The sequence below is a fragment of the Triturus cristatus genome, chromosome 3_2 (assembly GCF_964204655.1).
Source record: "Triturus cristatus chromosome 3_2, aTriCri1.1, whole genome shotgun sequence".
NCBI classification, from domain to species: domain Eukaryota; kingdom Metazoa; phylum Chordata; class Amphibia; order Caudata; family Salamandridae; genus Triturus; species Triturus cristatus.
In genome coordinates, this window is record NC_140584.1 from 456249989 (window position 1) to 456276337 (window position 26349).

A 26349-nucleotide genomic window follows, 5' to 3' on the forward strand; every position below is an offset into this window, starting at 1 on the left:
ACGGCTTTCTGGGGGCGCGGCCGATGACGCGGCTGGCACCCTGGTTGCCTAGCAACGCTCCCATTCTCGCTCTTCAGGCCTAGCGCGGCCTTTGCAGTCACCGCGGCGGCCCTCCCTTTGCTTCAGCGCTGATTAGGACCACGCACTCTTTGTTCTTGGCAGCGCCTGGGCTGCGGCGGTGATTCTCAGCCACAGCGTCTTCCCGCTTAGCGGCGCCTGGACCGCGGCGGTGATCTTGGGCGCAGCGCTTCTCAGGGTCAAAGCACTTGCCGGCAGATACCCGACTAGCGACGGTGAGTCCCCCACGCCAGCGCTTCTCTTCTCCACAGCGCGGGGGGGACATTTGGTGAACTTGGACACAGGGCGCGTTCTGACACAGCGCCTTTCAGTCACCGCAAATTTAAGGCACAGCGCATTGAAGTCACAGCGCAAGGATTGTACCTCAAGAGCCTCCAGGTGGCAGTGGTACTCCCAGGCTCACAGCTCATTTAAGTCACAGCGCTTAGCTGGCATAGCACCTTACAGTACCTCAGAGCTGGTATTAGTAGCAGGTATTAGTTGCAGGAAAAGAGTTGGGGATAGTTCTGAGCAGGCACAGTGGAGCTGGGGCCCCTGGTTCCCCTCACACAGGGCAAGGTCAGCAGGCAGGCAGGTTAATTCATCTGACTTGGGGCAGCAGGTCCTAGGATAAGTCAGCCTCAGTAGTGTAGCATCCCCCTAGCTCAGCAGCCTTTACTCCAGCGGAGGGTCCCCAGGTCCAGTGGTGTAACTAACTTGTCAGGTTCCCTCCTTTACTTTTATACCCCTAGGTCAGGTGACCCTTCAAAAAGGCGGCAAGTTCTGACGTCAACCTGGGGGGAGTTGGAAGGTTCTAGAAGGCTCTGGGGACTCTGTGGTGTCTGTCTGTGGTGACAAGAGGCAGGACGGTCAAGGTTACAGTATCATGAAGTCACAGCCTTATCCCAACTACTAGTGCGCAGATAGGGCAGTGGCCGCACCGCAGTAGCAGTGGCCTGTGGCATCCATGTTGTTAGTAGAGAGCACTTGCACCTCAGCACTGTTCAGCAGAGGTAAGGCGCCCAGAATCCTATGTCCAACAAAAATGGCGGTTAGTAACGAGGTAAAAAGGGAAATAAATGTGGGGGAAGACCACCCTAGGGCTGATATGTCTATCAATGGCCACGAGATGGTTCTTTTGAGCCACGAGACATGGCAAATGCGGAGATGTGCACCCTTCACGGCATAGGGGATCCTGAGTGGGATTCTCCTTATATGAAGGACAGCCTGAGAATATGGCAAAGATATGCTAGACAGTATGACTCACGTCACCCTTCTGGAAATAGGGACATGGTCCTGTCACAACTGCCCTTAATATTTAAAGGTTCAGGGTCGCCCCAATACATACCATGGCCCCAGATGGATAAAGAAAATCCTAAAAAACAGCTGCCATCACTTGCTGAAGGGGCCGGGAAATGGATAGCTGCTTTTGAAAAACACACAGCAGGGATACCCTTTGCAATAGGCGACAATAAAAGTTTATTAAGCTCCCTTATAGGAGATGAAACAGCCACACTGTTCATAAAAGCAGGAGTAAAGGATGTGACATTGACTAATTCAAAATGTGATGGGGCACACTTCAACAAAGTAAGGGGGTTGTTTGGACACAACTAAGACAAATGTACCCATATAGGCCAGACATTGGATCTCTCATGGCACAGACAATGCAGCCAGATGAAGACCCAGCACAATTCCTAAGCAGAATGAAAGAGAAATGGACACAGGAGGTCGGGGAGGAATGGGATGTGACTGGACAGAATGCAATACTGTTCTATAACATAGTGAAGAAGGGATTACCAGCTGAAGTGCAGGACAAACTAGACAACATAGTAGCCTTAGAAGCCAAACCATGGACTGAGATACAGGCTCACATAATACATTATTGTAAAAGGAGACAGTTCAAGGAAAAGAGTGAGAAAGATACAATTGAGAAAGCAGCAGCTAAATTATTACAACAGAAACTAGCAAAGAGGACAGAGGGAGGAACTGCCACTGCGGCTACCCAGATGGCCGCAGTGTCTTTGGGCGTGCCACCTGTAAACACCACTTCGCAACCCTAACAATATGCCCCCAGATTTAATAACGGGAATGAGCAAGGGGGGCGAGGAAGGTTTGGGGAAAATAGGCAAAACACATTCAGGGGTGGGCAAACATGCCACTACTGTAACATGCCAGGACATTTCATTAGAGAATGTAGGACCAAAAAGAACAATGAACAGGCAGGGGTAATATATGGCCAACAAATGGTACCACCTGGTCACACTGTGGTACAGCCTGCCATGAGCCCCTAAGTGATATATCTTCCACAGCCTCAAATGCAGCCTCAACAACAGTTCCAGCCCCAACAGGTGCAACAACACGAGCCCCAAATGCAGTACGGGCAGCAACAGGCAGTGCAGCCCACTGTACAACACCAGACCTTACAAGGTGGGGTAACGGTCAGAGGAGGAAACCCCTTTCAGCAAAATTATGTGGGAGGATATGCTCAATGAAGGTGCCCACGGAGTAGTCTCATGTGTCCAGTACTATCGATAACTCACATGCCAGACGAGGAACCCACTGTGACGGTAACCATAAATGACAGGGAACACAGCTTTCTTATTGATACTGGAGCCACTAGGTCCTGTATCCGTGAAAGAGGACTCCCGCTGTCAAATTTGTTAGTGGACACACAGGGGTTCTCCGGGGAAGTGATGAGGGTTCCATTCACCAAACCTGTGGAGATAGAGATAGGGGGGAGGTACGTTAACAGCAGTCTTTTATTTTCCCCCACGGCCCAAGCAAACTTGTTAGGACGTGATCTTATGGCAAAATTAAACATGTCCATCCACTTTGAGGAGGATGGGACAATGGCTTGCTCAACGCCAGGAATGTCTCGCACACGTATCATGACAATGGTCACTCACCACCCAGACGGTGACCAAACCAGAGCTAGGCCTATAGATATCCCAGCCTTTACTAGAGCAGTGTATACTATCATAGCAGAAACACCAGAACTAAAAGGAAAGCTAGTTGAATTGCCAAGGAACTTTCTGTTCGGCCGCCAGAGCCCCTGGTCAGAAAAGCTGAATTCTGAAGTGTCAGGTTAAAGATCTCTTACTGGAGGTGGAAGCTGTGGAGATATCTTCCACCTGGGGGATGGTGATGGCCAGTGAGTACACCTGTACGATGTGGGCCTGTGTCATCTTTCATGACCCCAATATAAAAGTAAAAGATATATCACATGACCAGTTGTTTGCCGATAACCCCACAAGATCAGTGTTAGTTTTTCAAGACAGTATTCCATTGGGTGCTACGCTGGAAACAAGGTTGGCAATAACAAAGACTGTTTCTGGTCCTAGTAAGGACAATGAACTTTCACAGGTACCCTCTGATTTGTGGACCAAAGGCTCCCACGATGTGGGCCTCGTCCGCACAGCAGTCCCATTCAGAAGAACCTTGAAGGAAGGAGCAATTCTACCAAGGGTAAGGCAATACCCTCTATCCAAAAAAGCAGAGGAGTGCACCGCCCCAGTTATACAGGCATTGGTAGAGCAGGGAGTCATATACCCAGGTGTATCCCCCTGCAACACCCCGATTTACCCGGTCGAGAAGGCCAGGGGTAATTCATGGCACATGATTTAAGACCTGCGCCCCTTAATGACATAGTGATACCGGAATTCCCAGTAGTACCTGACCCTTCCGTTATCCTGACTAACATACCCAAAGTTGCCAAATACTTCTCAGTCATAGACTTGAAAAATGCATTCTTTAGCATTCCACTACACCTAGATAGTCATTACTTGACTGCATTCTCATTTCGTGGCTCCCAGTACCTCCATTCTCGTTTACCTCAGGGGTACTGTGAGTCCCTAGTGTCTTCAACAGAGCAGTCAAGAATGACCTCGCTAATTTTCAAAGTGACAGCAGTATGTCGATGACTTACTAATTTGTAGAGCCACAGAAGAACAGTGCAGAAACGACACTGTGTCTCTGCTTTTCACCTTTGCCCAACGAAGCTACAAAGTAGACAGAGACAAATTACAATATTGCCAGGAAGAAGTCCATTATTTGGGACAATTGCTATCAGCCTCAGATCGCCGAGTTACACCTGAAAGAGCAACATCAATTAGACAGATGACTGAGCCCGAGACAGTGAAGGAAATGCTAACATTTTTGGGCCTATGCAACTATGTCAGACAAAGTGTTTTTGACTATAGCACTATAGCATGCTCGCAGCCATGAAACAGGCAAAGACATAGAAAGACAGAATAACATGGACTGCAGAAATGTGAGAAACATTTTACAAACTAAAGACAGAGATAACAAATGCACCAGTGTTAGGAACACCAGACTACACTAAAGAGTTTTTCCTTTTTTGCCACTGCAATGGCCAGGTGATGACGGCTGTCCTCACCCAAAAGTATACTTTAGGCCTCAAACCAATTGCGTACTTTAGTGGCCTACTTGATCCTGTTATGAACGGCCATTACCCCTGCGAGCAAGCTTTGGCAAAAGCAGCCTTTGCGGTTGAAAAAAGTGCCCCCATTGTCATGGGTTCACCTCTGACGCTGTATGCAAAACATGCAGTGTTTGCAATAATTCAGAAGGCTGAGACGACACTAACAACACAGAGAGTATCAGGCTATGAGATAATGTTATCACTACCATCTCTCAAGGTAGTCAAGTGTCATACAGTCAACCCTTCTACTTTCTTTGCACCCCCTATTGAAGGTGCAGCTAGTGACCCCCATGACTGTGCAACATATAATCCAGATGAGTGTAGCCAAGCAAGAGAAGACCCTATTCCAGGTAGCATTGTATATTTTGTAGATGGATCATCCCCAATAGATCAGGACACAGGAATACGACATCCAGGGGCAGCAGTGGTCATAGCCATGCAGCATGATTCTTCAGATACTTTGCAGATAACAGAACAGATAATTTTGCCATCCCATTATTCTGCTCAAGCTGCTGAGCTAGTAGCACTGGTGGCGACCCTTAAACAGGGTGAAGGCGAAACAATTACAGTGTATTCTGATTCCGCCTACGTCACTATAACAGTGCATTCCAGCATTATGTGGTGGAGCAGATGGGGATTCCTGAAATCCGATGGAAGCCCTGTCATGCATCGCCCTCTTTTAAAAGATCTGATTGTAGCTCTAGCTCTACCACATGCAGTCGCTGTAGTAAAATGCGCAGCTCACACCAATTCTCAAGACTTTGTGTCCCATGGAAATGACTTGGCTGATTGGGCAGCCAAGGAAGCAGCCAAACTCCCCCTAAACAATGTACCTGCCACAATTCCATTAACGACTGACACAGCAGCTAGCGACACAGATGCATCTTATGATCCCCTGGACCCTTCTAAGCATTATGCAGAAACAGCTCACCTACATCTAAGAGAGATACAGGAAAATGCTCCAGACCATGAAAAGCAGTTGTGGGAATCTAGGGGATGCACACAGACAGGTACAGATTTAATATACAGACGGATATCAACAGGGAAGCCTGTCATGCCCCAAGCTCTACTACTTATAGCCTTGAACCAGCTACATTTTCCATCACACACTGCCAGAGACAACATGTCCCTCCAGATACGCCAGGATTGGTTTGTTCCCAACTTACACGACAAGATCACAATGTACCTGTACACATGCACCGTGTGTCAGCAGTATTCCCCAAATCCCACCTTCATGGTAATAGCTTCTACAATACCCCGACCACAAGGACTCTTCAAGGAGTTGCACATTGATTATGTTGATATGATTGACAGATGCAACCGTTACCGGTATCTCATAGTTGTAGTCCATTTTCAAGGTGGATCGAAGCAGGCCCTTGTGTGCACTGTGATGCCAAGTCTGCTGCCACTTTTCTGATCCGTGAGGTTATACCGAGATGGGGAATTCCCGAAGGGATCAGATCCGACAATGACACACACTTTGTGACTAACATTTTTTCCCATCTTACCACCTTGCTAGGAATAACACACAGGCTCTCATCAGATTATCACCCTCAAAGTAATGGTATTGTGGAGCGCCTTAATGGCCTCCTCAAGAACAAATTGAGTAAACTGTGTGTCACCTTGAAAAAGAACTGGTTGTACTGTCTCCCATTAGCATTATTTGCTCTCAGAAATACCCCAGGGTCAGATCACCATTTGACCCCACACCAAATAGTGACTGGGAGGCTGATGAGTACATTTGTGCCCCCAACTAGACACAAGTTGCAAACTGAAAGTGCACCTGAAGTTGTTCAAACTGAAATGTCTGACTATATTGCACAGCTAACAAAAACCGCAAAGTTCTTCTATAAACAGGTCACCCAAGCAGTAGATAAGTGTGCCAATGCACTTCCAGCAGATGACCAAAGACCACCTTTGCCAGTTGGAGCTTTAGTGTACACAAAGAACTTTATCCGTACCTGGAAGGACAGCAAATTCAACGGACACTTCTGAGTAACTCACAGCTACTGTGGTGAAAGTACAAGGACATAAGCCATGGTACCATCTGAGGGACATTCGCCTGACGCCGACCTTGCCATCTATCCTTTCAGACACCGAGCAGGAAAAGGAGGGGGGAGAACAGGAGAAGTAACTGGAGTAAAGCCTCCCTCCAAAGCTTCAGCTTCAACAGACACTTATTTTAAGATATGTACTTTTATTTTATTTTTCCTCCTCGGTGCGTTAATATTGATGATGATAGCCCTAGTCTATTTCGATTTTCTCTCTACATTAGATATCATGCGCATGCGTAGAAGTGTTGAAAATGAAGCTGATCATCACCCTCTCCACAAGGCTCTGCTTGAAAATAGTTGGTACCAGCACATGCATAGTATAGGCCAATCGAAAACTAATACCAGTTTTTATGTATGCTCCCTTATTCCCCATGCCACTGCAGTAGATAGATTGCATCACCCCAAGGAGGTACCCCTGAATGTTACACACTGTCTTTTGCACCTCTTTTTATGTAGAATAAAAGCACAGCTACAACCAATGCATGTTAGTCCGGCAATATCTCCAGTCAATACAACCTAATTTGACACCAACCCTGGGGTCCTACAAATTCTTACAGAAAATGAAGACATAGTGAAGGAAGTATCAAGAATGAAGGAAGCAGGGCAGAAAAGAAACTATGCAGTTTGGGAAAAATGGATATTACAGCGGGGCATTTGAGGAAAGTCTAATCCATCATCCGGATGTAGTAACTATTCAGCTAAACCTCTGCCCCCTGACTGCGCAGCTAGGCCAGTACTCAATATTACAGGATCAGTATTTGTCAATGATAAATGGCACACTGATGCCACATTCATATGTAGAGCTTTATCATTGTGGAATGGCACAAAAACAAATAACCCTTTAAAATGTGATAAGGTAGTAGGACAATGTCAGCAAATATGGGATGCAAACATACAGAGATATACCTGGACAGAAACAAACACACACCCTAGGGCAGCAATAAAATTAACACCGTTTTCTCTTTGTTTTAGAGGAAATGGGCCAGTAAAGGTGGGAAGAAACCTCAACTGCAATACCACCGTGGACAACGCCGACATGCAGGGGGGCACCACCAGCCGGACCACTTTTGGCAGTGTGGGTCCCGGCTCCACCTACAGCTACCTCCGAACTGGAGTGGTCTCTGAGCCCTGGTCATACTGCACATCCCCTCCCTGGTGATACCAGGAGTTGATATTAAGACATTGTATGACCATCCCATGAGCCGTCCAACGACCCTGCTGCATCACCACGTGAAGAAACGATATGCTGAGTACTTTGGCACCACAACCTGGAAAGATGTTCCGCAAGAATACAGACTTTTTAAAGATGCCCAACTATTCTTTGGCAGCATTATACCATTGTTTCAGGCAAAAGCAACCGCCCGCTGGCGCCAGATCACAAGATGGGAGCTAATGAAGGCCATAAATGCCACGGAAGATGGCTTCAATGCCATTAAGGAAGAACTACATGCCCTTAGATTAATGGTGATGCAGCATAGATACATTCTAGATTTAATGACGGCCATGGAGGGGGGTGTGTACAAGAAGAATGGATCCACCTGCTGCACGTATGTGCCAGCCAATGATGCAGACAATGGGACATTGACCGGGGCCATTCGGACATTGCATGATCTCCACAAGAAGATGGTCAAAGAGGGGCGTGCTCTGGATAAGTGGTTAAACGGGCTGGTTCGATTGGGTGCCGTCCTGGATGTTGGGGTTGTGCAAGGCCTTGTTGCCTCTAATTGTTGTATTGCTTTTGATGTGCCTTGTATTTCAGGGGATACTAGCCTGTTGCAAAAAGATGACAGCTAGCGTGGGAGGAGCATTCTTGGTCAGAAAAAGCACCACAGATGTCTTAGAACAGAGTGTTATATATGAGGAGATTCCCTTTGAGGATGGGAGATTAGGAGAAAAAGTAGTTGAAGAATCAACTAGAGGGGGGAATGATATAGGGAAAATAGGATACATTTTGTGCAAACACACACAGAGTTAAGGTCTGCAACTTCTATGCAGAAGTTCCAAGTTAAAAGCAGCTTTAGGCCTCAGTAGAAATACAGGCCCAGGCCTCTGCACGAGAAATAGGTCAGAAAATGCATGTTACAGGGTCAATGAGTTTAGCTGAACTTATCAGGTCACACAGTTTGTTGAAAGGTCAGGAAATGGCCTGCAGTCACAAACATAAGCTACTGCATGAAGCGTAGATCATATCTTCTTCCAGACTCAGGAAACCAGTAGTGTTTTAAATGTTGGAACTACAAAAACCACAAACCACAAGCCCATCTGCTAGCGAGACTGAGCTAGAAGGTGTCAATCATGTCTTTTGCAACTGTGTTACTAATGCATGCACACATAGATTAAGCACGCACACAGGATGGACTTGCCCAGGTGCAAGCCTTGTCACTGCTCATAAGTCGCTTCAGTTAAAAACCACATGTCACACTTACACAATGCTAGGCATGATGGATGAAACCACAGGTCAGAGGTCAGATAAGCATGGCCAAACAGCGTTAGGCAAAAATATAACCACTTGCTTCACAGGAAAAAAGATGTGTGTAAAAAGTTGCTAATAATGTATGAGAACAGGAAAACCACCGAGGAGGTTTCCGCCAATATGAGATGCGAGGGCCTTGTGGCCCATATCTATATGTGTTTTGTTTTCAGGAAAATCTTGTAAACTGCTGATTTTAATCTACTCATTTCTGACATAAATCCTATGCTTGTAACTTTTTTCTCTTGTGGTTTTAGCGTATATAAGCCACTGCTTTTGAACTGTTCATTGGACATCAGACTCCAGTCTCTGCTGAGCCTGGCTGATCTCCCCAGCTGATTAATGCATTAAACCATATTGTATTGTCAACCTGCTCCTGTGTTATTCTTACAGAGATCTTTTCCCTTCATTTTCCCTTCAACACAAGCACGCACCAAACAATTGAAAAAGAAAACAAAACACACTTACCTTCAGTCAGCTCTGCGCTGCCTCAGGGGTTATAGAAGGCTTGGGACTCGGGACAGCCAATGAGGGAAGGCAGCTGTTCCAACGTAATCACAGAGTGGGATGGGGTCAGTGAGACTGCTGACCCCACCCCACTCTGTGATGAAGTGTCACTGATTGACACTAGATCCTGGACGCTTCAGGGCTTAAAACTGAAGAGCGCAGGTGCGAGGCAATCAGTGACCTTACCCCTCGTCACTAAGGGGAGGACCTCAGCAACCTTTGCTGAGCTGAGAACGTCACGCCCACCGGAGCTGTGACTTTCTCAGCCCAGCAAAGTTCAGTTTAGTCTGCCAGGAGCCAGCACTAAATGCGCATGTCTGGCTCCTGGCTGCTTGAACTAAAAGTGAACAGTGTCTGTCAGGCTGACCTTTGCTCAGCCTGACAGACACTGTTCCTACGGGGCAAAAGGTGGAGGGGCGTGGCCCCTCTGCCCAAATGGACCGGCCGCGCAACCCCACACATAAAGCAGGCCATGTGCTTAATCAAATTTTCTCTAATGTTAAATTTGATCTTGAAAAGCCCTTACCACTAGTCTGGACAGACCATTATTTAGGCCTATTTTAGCAAGACCTAGGATTAAAAAAAACAATACGTCTGTCATGAGGGCAATTCATAAAATTTAACCATTGGAATGTATTCACTCTCTGGAAGAGAGTACCCCCTCTCTCTCAGGGCGAGTGGAGGAAGATGCCAGCACTTTAGATAGCTGGATTAAAAATACCTCAAGTAAGCTAGCTCCGATTTCCTCATGTACTCCCTGCAGAAATAATCCTTCCGTTCCCTGGTTTAAAGAGAATCTTAGGACTAGGAAGAAACACTATAAATCCCTTGGAAGGCATTGGCGAAAAAACGACACGATTGATGACAAAGTAGTTTATAAAGCAGCCTTAAACAAATACTATGTGGAGGTTAGGGCAACAAAAATAGCATTTTTGAGGAAAGGAAAGAGAGGGCAGATGATAAATCAAGAGACATTTTTAGAGTTGTCAAAAAAACTTCATGTTCCCTGAGGCATGTACCATACTGCACCAACCTACTGTTGAATGGTGGAATCAGTTGGCCTCCTATTTTCATGATAAGATCTCAACTATTCCAGCCAGCCTAGCATCGGGTTCCTCATGGGGAGAGTCATTTGGAGACCGCTTGCTCCAGTACTGTCTCTCCCACTTTGGTCTCTCCTTCAGATTTTCAATCTATAACTTTTGATGAATCACTGGCGGCCCTATGTGCCCTCAAATCAAGATCGCCAGCAGACCCCTGCCCACCTCATCTATTAGCGATAGAGGCAGACGCTATTAATCCACTGGTCAATAGTCTGCTTAATGCATAATTGTCCTCAGGAACAGTCCCTGTGTTATGGAAGCAGGCTAAAACTCTGCCCCTCTTAAAAAAGCCTGTAGCGGACCCCACGGAGCAATCTAACTACAGAGCAATTTCCCTACTGACAGCATTTTCCAAGGTACCAGAAAAAGCTGTTAATCAACAACTATCTCAGTATTTTGTAACTAATGAGCTGCTCCATTCCAACCAGTCTGGCTTCAGGCCAAATTTGCATTGATTGAAGTTACCAAACATATTAGAGGTACCTTGGATGCGGGGAAAGGCTGTCCTAAATATGTGAGATTTGTCAGCGGCTTCCAATACGGTCCCTCACTCTATGCTCTGTCATGCCTCCAATCCATTGGTGTAGCTGGACTGGCTTTGGACTGGTTAGATTCTTATTTGAAGAACAGACAGCAGGAAGTGTGGATTTCCCTATACTCCTCTGGAGCATTTGAGTTGATAGTAGGAGTGCTGCAGGGGTCGGACGTAAGCCCCACATTGTTTAATGACCTCATCCCTTTAGCACAGTTGGCCAAGGCTCTGGGGGCTAAGGTGATTTCATACACTGACGACACACAGCTGTTGTTTACATGTGGGAAGGGAGAAGCGTTTGCAGAACATCACATTAAAACTTGCCTTTTTTCTGTCCTCCACTGGATGTCTTTTCATCAACTGAAATGCAACGCAGAAAAGACAGAAATATTATTCTTCGGTCCCAGTCCTCCGGATTGGGAGTTTCTGTGGCCTCAAGATGGCCCACCCCTCGGTCCTCAAAGGATAACAGTTGAGAACTTGGGTGTTTCATTTGGCTACGCATTATCTTTTCAGCCACAGATAATGTCGGTGTTTGGAACTTGCTTTGGGCTTCTGATGACATTTAAAAAATGTCTACACCTTCTCTCCCTGCCTGCAAGAGAGGTGGTTATCCAGGCACTCATAGCATCTAGACTGGACTACAGAAATGCCCAACATGTAGGACTCCCAGACTATCTGCTTAACAGCTTGAAGTGGTCCAAACCACGGTAGCCTGCATGCCACTTAATCTGCCCCAAGAAAACACGTGTCGCCTCACTTGCGGGCCCTCACTTGGCTTCAGATAAAGAAGAGAATTCTCTTCAAAACATTAATTCTAGTCCATAGAGCACTACACCATTCTAGCGTGGGTTATCTTAGGGCTGGAATTTGTTTCTATGGCCCCTTTCGAAACTTGCGGTCAGCCCGTTTCTTTCTGGTGAGGATCCCTAAGATCCATGGTGGCGGAAGGACTTTCTCTTATCTTGGATCTATGATTTGGAATAAACTCCCACTGGAGCTACGTTCTGTAGTGGCTACCGCCTTGTTCAAGAAAAGGCTGAAGACAAGGCTCTTCCAACCAGAATAGATGATCTCTCTGCATAGCGTTATTGAGTGAAAGCGCAGCGCCAGGACCCTCCCTGGAGTAGCCGTGTGCTTTAGAAGTCCCATTTCATTCATTCATAAATCAATGCAAATATTTAAACATGACATGCAGCTTTTGGAATATAGCAGTTACCTCATAGAAAGTGCAAGGAAGGGCGAGTGCGAGTCCGTAGCTGAAAGGTGTTTTGATGTTCCTTTTTTTATGCGCCTTTGGACAGTTTTGAAGTTGCATCTCATTTGTTAGTCAGTCCCTTCACTTCTACACATTTCACAGGCTTGGAATTAATACCTCTGGTTGCTCCAAGTGCCTATAGGTGGTTCCGTTTAAAGTGGGGTGTATAGTATTATGATGCTTTCTAACGCTGTAGCAATTGGTCAGTTGCTTAGTTGTATATTTGTTGCAAGCTCTCTAGTTCATTATAGTGTTGCATATTTGCAACTTTTAAATGTTTGACTGTTTGCCTTTCCTGTGCCTCCTGGTCAATGGCAGAATGCCGAGGCATTAGGACACCCTACACATTGATCAATCAGTCATTGTGATTGGGTTGCCAGTTCAATCGTCAGATACAGGAAAGCAGATGGGATTAAGGCAGCACCACAAACCTTCGGATAATTGCATAGTCACAGCTTCTGATCAGTATTTCATAAGTACAAAAGGATCTATGGTGAATCGTGGGCCTTGGAAAATGTACCTCTAGTTGAAGAGCCATGGTATTTCTCTCAAGCGAACTGCATTCACATTACATATTGACCTTTACGAATAGGTATCGTTTTGTATAGAGCTGATGCTCATAGAGTCTGTTTCAAAGCTCTTTGCTGGGAGGGAAAGGTGGGTTTCAAAAATTCAAGGTGGGAGCATCTGTCATCATAGATGCTTCTAGTGAGGTGGCAGAGAGACAGAGGGATGCTGCCACTTGAAAGAGGTCACAGCAAGAGGGCATGAACACGAGAACACAACAGATGGCACTATTATTAATTATTTGTGGTTCTACTTCCAGAGTTGTCGGTAGTGCAGCAGAAACACTGTCACCAGAGCCCAATGCTGTAAAGGGGCAGTTGCACCTCAGAGGTGGTTGTCTTTATTTGCTCAGTGAGGGTTTGATGGACAAAAACACGCACCCTGGATTCACGTATTTGAAGGAGGCTCGGTAAAATAAAGTCTTTGTCTGGGATCAGACAATTTAGTCAAGCAGAGTAGCAGAGATTGATCACAGATTTTCCAGTTCACACTGTGCAATTTAGTCACTAGATGGGTATCTCTTTCTGGGGTCAAAATGTTAATAGTTTGTCCTTAATTCTTGCTGGATGAGATCAGAGTGTTGGGCAAAAGACACACAGTACATTACATGTTTTGGCACAGAAAGATTTTCCAGGATTCAATACTGCTTCTCCATGTTGCGTGGGTGGCAGCGGTAGCCACTAAGCCATGTCTCCTGCTGTCCTCTTAAACATAAACTTAGAAACATACGCCTCCCCTACCCTGATGACAATTCCATTAGTGAACTAGAAGGAAAGTCTGTTGTAATGCCCACCGTTATTTGGGCCTAGATTTTCAATATACATGAAGCAACATTATAGTCAATTAAATCCAACACGGGAGATTTTTGTACAGGGCACATCCTGAGCTCACATAGTTGAACGTGCTTGCATATGTGAAATGGGAAGAAAAGGTGGGCCGCTGAAATCAAATTATGTAAACCTAGGAAAATATTTTGTCAAGTGAGGAAGACAGGATTGATCCCAGGTTTTCTAGTGTTATATTGTGCGATTCATATACTAGATGGGTATCTCTTACTTCTGTTTTACCTCTTAGGTTAATGCTTTGTTTTTCATTCTTGGTGCATTAAATTAGGAAGAAGCTACACGAAAGCTTGGTTTGTTATGGGCTTGAGGGTCAAAGAAGAACTCAATCTGAGCTAGACATGTGGCTCAAGCATGCAGTGGTTTTGCTACCATCCAGATCTTTAGGTCAAATGTGTTAGATAATTGTGATGTAAAATCCTCTTTTTTCTTTTGCAAACCGTTTTCGTTAGACAACTCCATGATCCCCAAACCCACCTGTTTGTGGGTTTGGGGATCATTTTTTTCACTGTTTTGCTCAGTAAAAAAAGACATTATTTACGCTCACTACTTTCTAAATTCACCAGCTGCCACTGACGAATGCATATATATTGCAACAGGTCATTCTTTGGAACATGGAGTATCCATATTTAGGAATTATTTGGCATGTAAACATTCGAGAAGCATTTATTTCAAGAGACTTCCTAAGCCGAAAGTTTGGGTTTTTCTGAAAGTTACATTGGTGTTACATTTAGTAAAATCGATTTGACTTCGAAACAATTATCTGGCTGTGTTTGGTTTCCTCTAGAATTTCTGATATTAAAGCTTTGGATTTGAGATGTATTTGCTCCTGAGATGGCAGGGGTAAGATTGGATGTAAGGTGACAGAATAAATCTATTGAAGTGGTAATTTGTGGTTTTGTACGGTGACATGCATTAGAGAGTATTAGTCAAGGAGGAGAGATGCAGGACCACAATTTTGGATTTTCTATGTTAATCTATTCAAGCCTATAATTACTACTGCAATGTGGGTCAGTTGTGTAATGAGGGAACCTGGAGTGAATGTGGGGTTATTTGAAGCAGATTCTGGAAGAGGATCTATGACACGGAAGGCTTTTTTCTGAGAGGTGCATTACCAGATATGTTCTATTCTGCAGCCTGGTTGAGTGTGCAGTGCAAAGTTTCTGAACTTGTACCTAATCTGAGCCTTTGGTCTTGCCATACAATTATAATTTCACCATCTCGTATTTGAAAAAAAAGACACAGAGGCTCGGATTATTCTTACATTAACTTTTTCCCACCCATAGGGGAGACAGAAGGAAGGGATTTTATTTTTGTATAATTAGGATTATACCTAATTCTCAATAGTGTTTTTGCAGTTTGCCTGTTTCATTTTGCTAAATGGAATACAACAAATGTGTTAATATTTTCACAATGAGTAGATACTAAATCGAATTTGGTGGTGTTTGACTGGAGGAAAACAATATTTATTGGAGTCATTTGAAGATGAAAGGAGGAAAGAGTATTATTTATTTTTAATTACTTTTAACACCTCTAGTTTTTTTCGAAGCTTGCCTTAAAGAGGCTGCATTCTAGAAGACATGGAATGCTGTTGTTTAAAATGTTCTGTTGGCATGGTATTGAGTTGCTGTGGGACAGTGCATTAATGGAGATTCACATGAAAGAGCAAATAGAGGCAGAATTCCTGAAAAACAATATGACGACTCTGCCTTGGAGGCCGTCACAGGATATTATGTTAGGCGCACAGATTGGTCGTTGTGGATTTTGGCTAAAGCCCAGGGGCTTATGTGCATCTATTCCCCAGAGATGGCCCTGCTTGATAGCCCTGCCCTTTCACCTACCAGGGACAAAGGCATAAAGACCATACTATAGAAGGCAGGGATATAGAAAGTCAGCCAACTATATATTGATAATAACTGTATAACCCTAGAGCAATTTAGGGGAGAAAGAGACCTAGCCTCTCATAGACCTATTTGACCCCTACAGGTTAAGACATGCAGTTAGGGCACATTGGCTGACATTTTCAGAAGTACCAGTGGAATTTCCCTCCTCACACAAAGTGTAGATCTCTAGATTATAGTGGTATTTTATAGAGGCCTTAGAGGTTTCGGCTAGCACTGTTACAACAAGATAGGAGGCAGAACCCAGAAAAGTAAAAATATTGTTGTGCCCAAACCATACTGGTCTCTATTAACTGTAGGCATCAACTAACACTTTACACATTTGAACAGGATGTACTTCTCTCCTAGTTGCTTGCATAAATTAGACCCTAGTGAATCCCCCATGTGAGAAACTTAAACCCCGCATGTTCTGATTTGATCACTAAACATAGCAAAGTCAAGGGGCATCTGAAATAGTAGGTCATCTAATGGAATGCACCCTCACATTGAAGTTGCTAGGATTTAGGACAGTAATAGAGTTACTGGCAAAACAACGACTGGCAAGGACCTAGATGAGAGGTCTAGCTCCTAAAGTAACAGACTGGTTGAGGGATGCGGCCTCTAGCAAAACTATGGCAACAGACTTTGCCACTTTGCAACATTTAATGGCCATACCAGATGATATATGGGAACTTCTGCAGACATATCTTGTCCTGAAGTGTCCTATAAATAGATAATTACTAAAGTTTAAGACTAAAATGATATTGATGGTTGTTCCCGCCTAGTTATGGTCAAGGACATTTTAAGAAGACGGTTAAGCTTCACTTCCTGTTCTTAAGGAAGGAATATATCTTTGACAAACCTATATATTTTTACCAACTTCACCAAATTTGATGTGGGAGAAAGTAACCTGCAAAATGTGCTTTGATGTAAACGATGTATGTTGTTGTAGTGCTACTATTAAAACTAAGTAAAGTTTGAAAATTAAATTTAACCTACATGACAATTAGTTGAAGAATGACAAGACAGACTGACTACAAACAGAATGACAAACAGAACATCCGGTTGCGTGACAAGGTTGCAAAAAATGTGAAGCACTCGTACAACCCCAATACATGACATCCTAACACCCCCTGTATGAATTATGCTCAATAAATCTGCATTACAGAAACAGAACTCACTGTACTGGATGAAAATACCCTTCAAAGTAACTAAACCAACATCTGCTCCTTGTCTGATAAAAAAGGTTCAGTGCCTGAACAATGGTAGTAAGTGCTATGTTATTGGAATTATAAATTACTCATACATTAACATGAGTGTTCCTCTATCTAAAATCTTTTTGTGAATCCGACCAAGATAACATAACAGTAGGAATGTATGACATGGCAAACTGTTGACAAACACAGTGGTATGGTCCCCCTTTAGAATTTTCTACTGTTGTGTATTCACTTAGGGCATCATTATTGTGCCAGACGGTCGGACCAATGACCGCTATTGCAGCAGTCAGGAGCCCGCCGACATGCATGGGGGCAGTCAGACTACCGCATTATGATGCGACCACCGGGTCTGCGGTCGAAAATGCTGCTGGGGCATGCTGCAGCCATGTAAAAGGGCCACAGAACATGCCTCCAACAGGCAACACCTGCTGCACTGTTTGCCATGCACATGGCACATGGTGCACGGAGGTGTGTGGGCACTACATGTGCCCCCATTGCCACTTTTCAGCGGCCAATGATGGACAGGGGCCCTGTTTGGGGCACGCATATCCATTTCCGAAAACCTTTTCATGGCGGTGCTACCTCCATTAAAAGGCTGTTGGGAAGGGACATTGTAATCCCGACGGCTGTGCCTGCCTTGCACCGTTGCCTTTCTGGGACCCAGCTCCGACCGCCGCCCCATCTGGAACCCTGATCTTGGCAGAGGTGGTGGTCTTGCATCGTACAGAAGTGGGTCCAACTGCCAGCCTCCTATTGCGGCGGTCGGACTGAAGGGATATCGGTGGTCTGACCGCCACCGATGGCCTGTCAGTGACCCGATCACCCGACATCAAAATCACGCCCTTAGTTTTCTAAGAGCTGTAGTTTCACATATACTAATGGGTTGCAAAATCAGTTATGCAGCCTTCAGTTGCCAAGTAGCTCCTTGTCATGGATAGCTCGTAACAAGCAATGGTCTATTTGCCTCAGCATACAAGTTCCCCTTTCCTATAATAAGTATCACGATAAGTACTTTTGTCTATGCCAGACCTACATTTTAAGCACTAGCTCTTTCCTCTTCAATGTCACTCATGACACAGGGCCACACTCACTTTTGTAAAATCAAATCACAATGTAAAATGTTTGTCTTGTCAGCATCATAAAAACCCTTATGGTGATCACTGTCAAAAAAGTAGCTACTTCGCTTAGAAAATGAACATGTCAGTGTATGGCCGAGCATGATCCATGGTTTTACCTTAGCTTACTCCATATTTGTATGGTTAGTTTAAAGAATGATATCTTTGTTGCCAGCCTCAAGTAAAAAGTAAATGGACCAACAGATTAAGAGGGCTGACCCAAAGCTCCTCTCTGTATGTATGTAAAACTGTAAGTCACACTTTGCTTCCATCCCCCAAAGTAAACTATGCAAGTGACAGCTGCTGAAGTGGGCTGACCCATTGCCCCAATAATGTGGGTGCCTAAAGACATGAGCACATCCACCTTCAAAAAGTGCACTTTAGAGCCAGCGTTGTTGGGCAGATACCTTACTTTGCCCATGTTTTTTTTCTTTCAATTCTTTGTCCTGTGTGTTTAATCTGTGTTTCAGGTTACAGTAATTCAAAGCAAAGCCAGCTGTACCTTATATTTGCTCCTTTAGGAATAATGTTTTACTTGAATGTGCATCAAGACTAATAATTGGTATAGAAACCCTGTTAAGTATACCTACATGCCCTTCTTTTAAAATGATATGCAATAGTTACTTTTTTCATTTACAAATTTGATTGCAAGCATATGACCATCACATATAGAAGAACGCGTGTTTTCTTTTTTTTCTTGTCCTTTTTTGTGGTAAATTACTTTTAATAAAATTAACTTTTACAGCAGCTTACAAAAAAGCTGAACCTTTGCCTTTGTCAAACGTTTGCATAATTAATTCCCCAATTTGCCATCTTTCTGCTACAGATCATAACTCATTTATTCACAACTGTATCAGTGAAATAAAACATTTTCAGTTATTGCTACGGAATCGCAAGCTATTGTTCTATGTTGGAAAAATAGATAGCATCCTTTATCTCTTACTCCACATATGTTCTGGCTTCCCATTAGGGATCGACATGTGGCCTGACACTGGACTACCCTCACAAGCCTAACTTCAGAAGTTAACTGTTCCCTTTCCTAAAGGTGCCACTTGAACTGTTCTGAGCTTGGTAAGTACATAGTTTTACATAAAGCACACAAGTGAGCATTCGACTTACATCCTTGATGTCAAACAGTGAATCCACCGATGATATGACTCTTCTGACTTAGCAAAGCTGCAAATGCAACTTGGCAGCTTCATAACTGTTTGATAACATTTCGGTTCACCATTACTGCTGGAGCATGATTTGGCAATGTAAGCATAATTCGATCCAACAGATGAAATTGCAGCTTTCAACAGGATGCTCAAAGAAATACAATTTGCTTACCTTACGACATGAAAATGTTAAATTAAATAGAAGTAAAACAAATCATTTTACTTCCTATCCTCACCCATGTCTCAAGAGGTGTGCAGTGCAAGCACTTTTAGGCTAAGAATTTTAAAAAGTGGTCACTTAGTGGCCCCCTTAGTACCTTTGGAAAATGCCCTCCTACACATTACATAGCAGCCAGTAATGTTTGAGGATTCGGACTCCTGAAGAATTTTTTCCAAAGGCCTCAGTACCACTCAGTAAGTAAGTTAAGACATGTAACTGTTTTTAATACAACCCTGAACTTTAAACAAAAAGTAAAGAGCTTGGGCTCATTACCGCTCCATTGAAATATCAGGTGAGTTTTAAAATGTATATTTTCTCTGTCGTTTCATAGTCTTTCGTCACTTCACATTTGATCTCACATTCTCTGCCCTTGTCATTTGGGTCAGTTTGAAAAGTTACTGTTGAAGTATATCCAGAACTGTCCTTATCATCCAGGTTTTCAATACAGTCCTCGTCAAAGGGGTACATCCCATCGAACCATGACACGTCGGCATTGCTTGCACTGCATCCAGCTATAAAATAGTTCAATACAACAATCTCACCAGCCTTTGGATTACTGGTGAGACACTGAATTTCTGATGACTGTTCTTCCTCCTGAATTTCTGATTCACATCCTGAAAAGTATGAATTGAAAAACATTTAAAGAACTTCATTTAAAATAGGAAATAATTAGTTGAGTACAATATTTAATAGGTTGCTGACTGACAATTCAGGCATAGTTGAACATATAACTCAGTAGAAAACATTAAATTATAATTGGCATATGTTTCACTTAACCATTCAAACCTGTACATACTGCGGGGAACATATGATTTCAGGGTACACATCGTTACTTTCCTGCCAGCGTTATTGATTTACTGAAACAGTCACAATTTTAGAGTAGACAACAAACAAACAATTTTTATAATTTTAGTTAATCTTTAATTCCAAATTCAATATTGTATGTTCTGAAGACCCAGCTCCTTACTATCTCTGCCTAAAACCGGTGTTCAGATCTCTTATGTCTCATCATTTGACTCAACATTAGAAGACGGATGAGGAAAGACAGTGAGCACATGTTTCACAATGAATTTTTCTTTTTTGTCCGGATATAGAGGGAGTTGTATAAAGATGAGGCGATAGCTGATTAAAAAGACAAATCCAGAAAACACAGTCATTTAAATATTAATGTATATGCCAAGAAAGCATGGGCCTCTCTAGTGTGGTCTTTTATATAGGAGGTCAAGTTATCTAGGATCTTCAGCTCTCTTTACGGGATTTGAGCAGTCTCTGGTAAATGACAAACTGCTATCCACCACTGCTGCATAAGACATCATCTTTTCCGATACCAAGTCAGACTAGGAAAACTTGCCAGGAAACAACGTTTACAACGCTGTTTCCACAACACAGTGCTATTACAACGTGGTTGTTACAACGACCGCGTTGTTAGTACGCAATACCTTTACATCGCAAGTTAATATAACGACTTGCTGTATGTGGCGTCCAAGGTATTGGATATAAAACCCAACACCTTCCCTGCTGTTGCGCAAACCGGAGTAGGAATAGTAAATAATACTATTCCTAAGTCCAGCAGTCCCCCTACAGCAAGTCGTTGTAATGCATTGCGATGTAAAGGTATTGTGTACTAACAACGCGTCCATTGTAACGACTGCATAGTAATAGCATGCGATGTATTCGCATGCGTTGTAACATGCTATATTCAAACTTGCCCATTATCACCCTTTGTACTTTAGTCTTTGCAGAGTCTTTAGTGCAACAGCTGAGATCTCAGATACTGCATGATGTTTAGAACGAAATGCGATCAAGATGAAATTATATAGATGAAATTATATGTACATTCTGAGAACGTGAAGTATTAATTGGGGTGCATACTAGTCTACCACAAGTAATAAGGTCACAAACCTTTTAGTTCCAGTAAAGTTTTAATTAAATTAAACCTGAAGTTAGCTCCTCCTTGTATGATAAAGAGTAGACAGGATTAACTTAAGAAAATGTGTAAAGTATTTAGAAGTACCAAAACAGTAAACATGTTTAAAAACACAACACCATGAAAAATCCACTTCAATTTCTAAAAATAGAGAATACTTTCATGAACTAAATGGCACAAAAAATGACACAAATCCAAAACGGGGAACCAGAAATATGTATTTTTAAAGTTTTAAATAAAACTAGCACCAAAATGCGTTAAGCGCCAAACACAGACATCTGGTTGTGTTTGATCAGGACTAAGGACAAAATAACACCACAATGACAAATTAAAAATAATATCTTTGGTTTCTCTTCTTGATTTTTAACAGAAAAAGCACTGAAAAAAAGTAAAACACCAATTAGTAATCATTGTTTACCAGGACCTAGGAGTCATTTTAGGACAACCAGGTCGGAGTTTGGGTTAGATACACTGAGCAGGTTTGTTCCAGTCGCAGATTTTACCTTAGGACTTAGTGCCTGATTTAGATCTTGGCAGAGGGTTACTCCGTGATATCCCGTCCGCTGAAATATAAATCCCATTAGATTCTAGGAGATTTATTTTTTGGCAGACAATATATCCGTCAGCGTTGGGACAGAGTAACTTGTCCGCCAAGATCTAAATCAGGCCCTTAGTCTCAAAAATTGAAGGTAAAATCCTTCAGTGGGTCAAGACAGCAGACTAAGGAAGTCCTCTTGAAGCCGGATAGCCAATGAACACGCCGTTGGTTTTGTGAAGAAAATACAGGGCAGGAAAAGTTCAAATTTTGCACCCAGAGACGTCTGCTTATTGGCCGAATACTTTTTGTGCCTTTGCCCAATCAACATTTCTATGTTCGGGCTTACTCCCTTTTTTGGAGCTACGACTCTTCCTGCGGGGCAAGGCTGCAAGCTGTATCCAATGATGAGTTCAGCAAGGACCGATACCTCCTGATGCGGTCCCGCTGAAATGAATTTGCTGCTGCAGAGAAGCTCCAAGTGGAGAAATCCGTCTCTTCAGCCTAGTGAAATTGTGAATTGGCAGAATCAACTTGGATGGATGGTACTGGTCCTCATGAAGCTAAATGTCAGATTTTTTGTAAATCTGCTGCTTTTCAAAGATTGTAGGAGAAGTTCAGTTAGACACAGCCAAAGATCCCAGGACCTTAGGGACAGCACTTAGGGGTCATGCCTCACTCCAGCAGAGGCCACCAGAGAGTTCTGTCTTGGTCCAGTTGCAATTAGCCAGATGGGGGCTTCAGGAAAAGGGCCTCCTCTTGCCGCTTGTGTCCCTCTACCAACAGAGTAGGTCCACCAAATGACCCTTGTACAGAGTACAAAGCAGTGGACTCTAAGTGGGATAAGGTCCAGCCCTTCAGGTCTCCTCACAGGACTCAAACAGAAGGTGCAGTCTTTCTGTTCTTCCACAGGCCAGAAAGTGATGAGTGTGCTTTGGGGTGATATTTATGGTTGGCACTAGTTAGTTGATGGGGATGACTCTTGGTTCCTCCCTAACCAATGAAATTAAAGTACCCAGGGGCAACCAACCCCACTTTTCCAGCAGTTTCCATTTGCCTTAAAGGCAAGCAATACCACATTGCACCTTATGCCGGACGTCCAAAATAAGGGAACCCCTTCTCTCTGGTGCAGAGCCGGGGTGTCTGCCTAGAGGTGTGCCCAGGGAAATTAGTAGGAGCCTCCTTTGTGATCACTCATAACTGGCTCTGATGTGGTGCCCCTCCCACTGGGGTTGGAGCCAGCCTGGGGTAACAAAGGTTTGCCTTCTCCAAGTCTCACGTGTAACATAAGAGGTCATTTTCAAGTTAATTAAGTTGCTGGCTACATGCTAACTGGTCTTTGTGAGGGGATGAAAAACACTTCTGCACACTTAGACCATTGTTGCTGCTCTGGCAGCAATTTTGGGTTGCTATTTTACATGGACAACACTATGGATTATTAAATCAAACACAAGAGAAGGTTTTATATTTCAAGGTGCTCTTACATGTGATAATGATGAAAAAATAGGCAAAGTGAAATAAAATAACTGCCTAGCATCCCAAAATTTGATCAGGTGGGGAAGCTCGAAATGATCATAGGTTTTATGGTTTCACATGGAGCAACCCTATTTCATTCCAATTCAGTAATCAAGTTACTTCCTTTTTATACTTGACTCTCCCGAGGTAGTGATAGTAGGAAGAGAAGGCTTACCCCAAGCTGCAGTACAGAGGTCGCGATTCAGATACAGCATTACATAGGATTTTCTAATCTTTGACTCTTCAAGAGTCTAAGGGCTTAATTTGGAGGGCAGGGTGGAATGAGACTCTCAAAATAATTCCATGAACACCTCATGTACATGCTTCCTTCATCAATGCCCACCTTACCCGCCCCCCCTGCAAAGCCCCAGTCACACCCTGCTTGGATCAATGCAGCCCTCAGGTACACAACAGACCATACATTGTGGCACCAGGGAGAATGCTGGTGAGTACCCATGCTCAAAGGGCTTCAGGCAGGGGAAAAAAACTTTCTAAAAGTTACGTTTCTAAATATGTATTTTAAATGTGACTTCACCATTGAATTCAGTTTTAATAAACATAAAAACGTCGTTTAATAATTTTTCTATCTGTTTCCAAACCCAAAATAGCATAATTGAACTTTTCTTCCATACCGTGGTTTAATATATGATAGCCAAAGCCTCTCACAGTGAAAACAGCTTTAGGAGGGCTTTTTACTGAATGGACATGGTAGCATTACATTTCTACATTCCTCTCCATTACAATCCATGTACCCTACCTGATCGGCTACAAGGCCTACATAGGGATGTCTTTTTGATATTTAAATCTGCAGTCCAATATGTCAAAATAACCCTTTTGACAGTGGAAAAACCTTCCTGTTGAACAACAGTAGTCAGGGTACAATGATACCCCAAGAGCATGTTTCCTGTTCCAACTAGTGGATGAAACAATAAGTGCTGCAGTAAACGGGTGACATTTAACTGTCTATGCCATGGATGTAGGTTCTACATCATATACTGTGGATGTATAGTAGAGCCAAGTATGCCAATCAGGGATTAGCCAATTTCAACATGTTTAAAGGGTCAGAACATATAAACTGGTCACTGGACAGAAGTGTCCCAGTGTGCAGTGTGTAAAAACCAGCAATAAAATTCTGTAAAAAAATGGGAGTTATCGTACAAAAGGGGCATTTTCTCACATAGATGATTTAGTTATTTGTATTTCAATGCCAATAAATAGGTAAGCGTGTGCATTAGGAAGTCAGTAGGCTCGAATTACCTAATTCTGTAGAGTGATCAAACAAAAGTGGATACACAACGAGCTAGCTTTCCTTTTCATAAGAAATACCATCACTGCGATAAATAGAGTTTCAGCCTTAAAGTTGGCCTTGAGGGGAGTAGCCTAGGGCGTCAAGAGGGCAGTTGCACCAGACCCCTCCGTCATCTGCCGCCATTGGCCACCATTAATGCACTTTTCTCTGCACCCCTACCACCGCTGATGCCCCACGATTTTCCTGGGAGCTCTGGTTGCTGTGGCTTGGAGCCTGAGGTTCCTGGGGAGCAGGGGAGAATCTGACAGAGTCAAGACCGCACTTAAGACTCGTCGAGTGCTACTCTAGCAAAAGACACACCAGTCAGCACTGGCTGATGCGAATACTGAGGGCAACGCACTGGTAAGTGGTGGCCTGGACGCTAAGAGAAGACCCAGAGCTCGCTGCTCTCGTCCCTGCTAGATGTGAGAGACAGAGAGTGCATGGGGTGTTCCGGATCAGAGAGGCTCAAGGGATTGGGCCGCCTCGAGGACTGGTGCAAATCTAGAGGCCGTGGGAACGGAGCTACCTCCATCTACTCCTGATGAACCTGTGTAGCCCGTGCCTAACCCTAGGCGAACAGAGAGACTACTACCAGTTGCTGGGGCAGTTTGCCTATTTGTTCTCCCTTACATGAGAACTCACTACATGGTGTACCCATGATACTGATACTGGAAACAGCATTCTTGTGGAGAGCAAAATGTACAGGTTGTCTGACAAAGTGAGAGCTAGCATTAAAGAGGTAGTCTGGAAGATGCTGGCATTAGGGGTTCAAACAGCTTTTGGTCCAGCCTAGCAGTGTTGGATCTCGAGGCTGCTCCTCCAAGTGTCACACCCAAACTAAGGCTTTGCGTGGACTACCTTGGGCTCAATGCAGTCACCAAGACTGACTCACACCCCAATCCTGAGCGTATGAGCTCGTAGACTAGCTAGAATCTTCCAAGTTCCTCAGAACGTTTAAGTTAATGTCTGGGTACTGGCAGATTGCCTTGATTGAGGGGGCAAGAGAGAGGTCTTCGTTCTCTACCCAGTAGGGCACTTCCAGCCTTTCTGGTTGAAGATTGCCCCTGCCCCTAACAGAGGTTAGTCAACCAGGTCCTGGCTGGGTTGAAGAACTTCACTTCTGTCTTCCTAGACAATACTATGGTCTTCAGTTCCAGCTGGGAAGATCTCCTGTTCCACCTCAGGAAGTGGTTCAGGCTCTACACATGGTAGACCTGACTATTAAGGCCATTACATTAAGTGCCACCTAGGGCAGGGTTAAATGGGTCACCATCTGGGAGGTGGCATGGTGCAGCCCCAAAAGGTCAAAATTAAAACCATTGTGGCTTGGGAACCCCTCAAGACCCAGACAGAGGTGGGATCCTACTTAGGTCAAGGGATATGGCGCTATTGTTGCCCCCTTGACAGAGCTGAATTCCATGAATCAGCCACATCAGGTGATTTGGACAGAGGCATGCCAGAAAGCTTTTGATGCCCTGAAGACGGCCATGTGCACAGCCCCTATGCTCAAGGCTCCTGACTACTCCCAAGATTTCATCGTGTAGACTGATGCTTCAGAGCATAGCATGGGGGCCATGCTTTCACAACTAAGTGAAGAAGGTGTATGTTGCCCACTTCTGGGTTCAGACAGACCCCAAACCCCTCAGATGTTTAATGCAAAT

General features: G+C 44.0%; 1 protein-coding gene and 2 pseudogenes across 1 annotated transcript in view; 2 read left to right on the forward strand and 1 right to left on the reverse strand.

Annotated features, from left to right (window-relative positions):
• Positions 1-4436: 4436 nt before the first annotated feature.
• LOC146857531 (uncharacterized) lies at positions 4437-5349 on the forward strand (annotated as a pseudogene).
• A 2400-nt stretch (positions 5350-7749) lies between these two features.
• Positions 7750-8527, forward strand: LOC146857532 (syncytin-A-like; annotated as a pseudogene).
• Positions 8528-18752: 10225 nt separating this feature from the next.
• The window catches only part of LOC146857533 (uncharacterized), an 813297-nt gene continuing 805700 nt past the window's right edge, over positions 18753-26349 (reverse strand). The window contains exon 12 of the mRNA XM_085648075.1: positions 18753-20034. Within this exon, the coding sequence (XP_085504201.1) occupies positions 19709-20034 (326 nt within the window). The 3' untranslated portion in view covers positions 18753-19708. The remainder of the gene's footprint in view (positions 20035-26349) is intronic.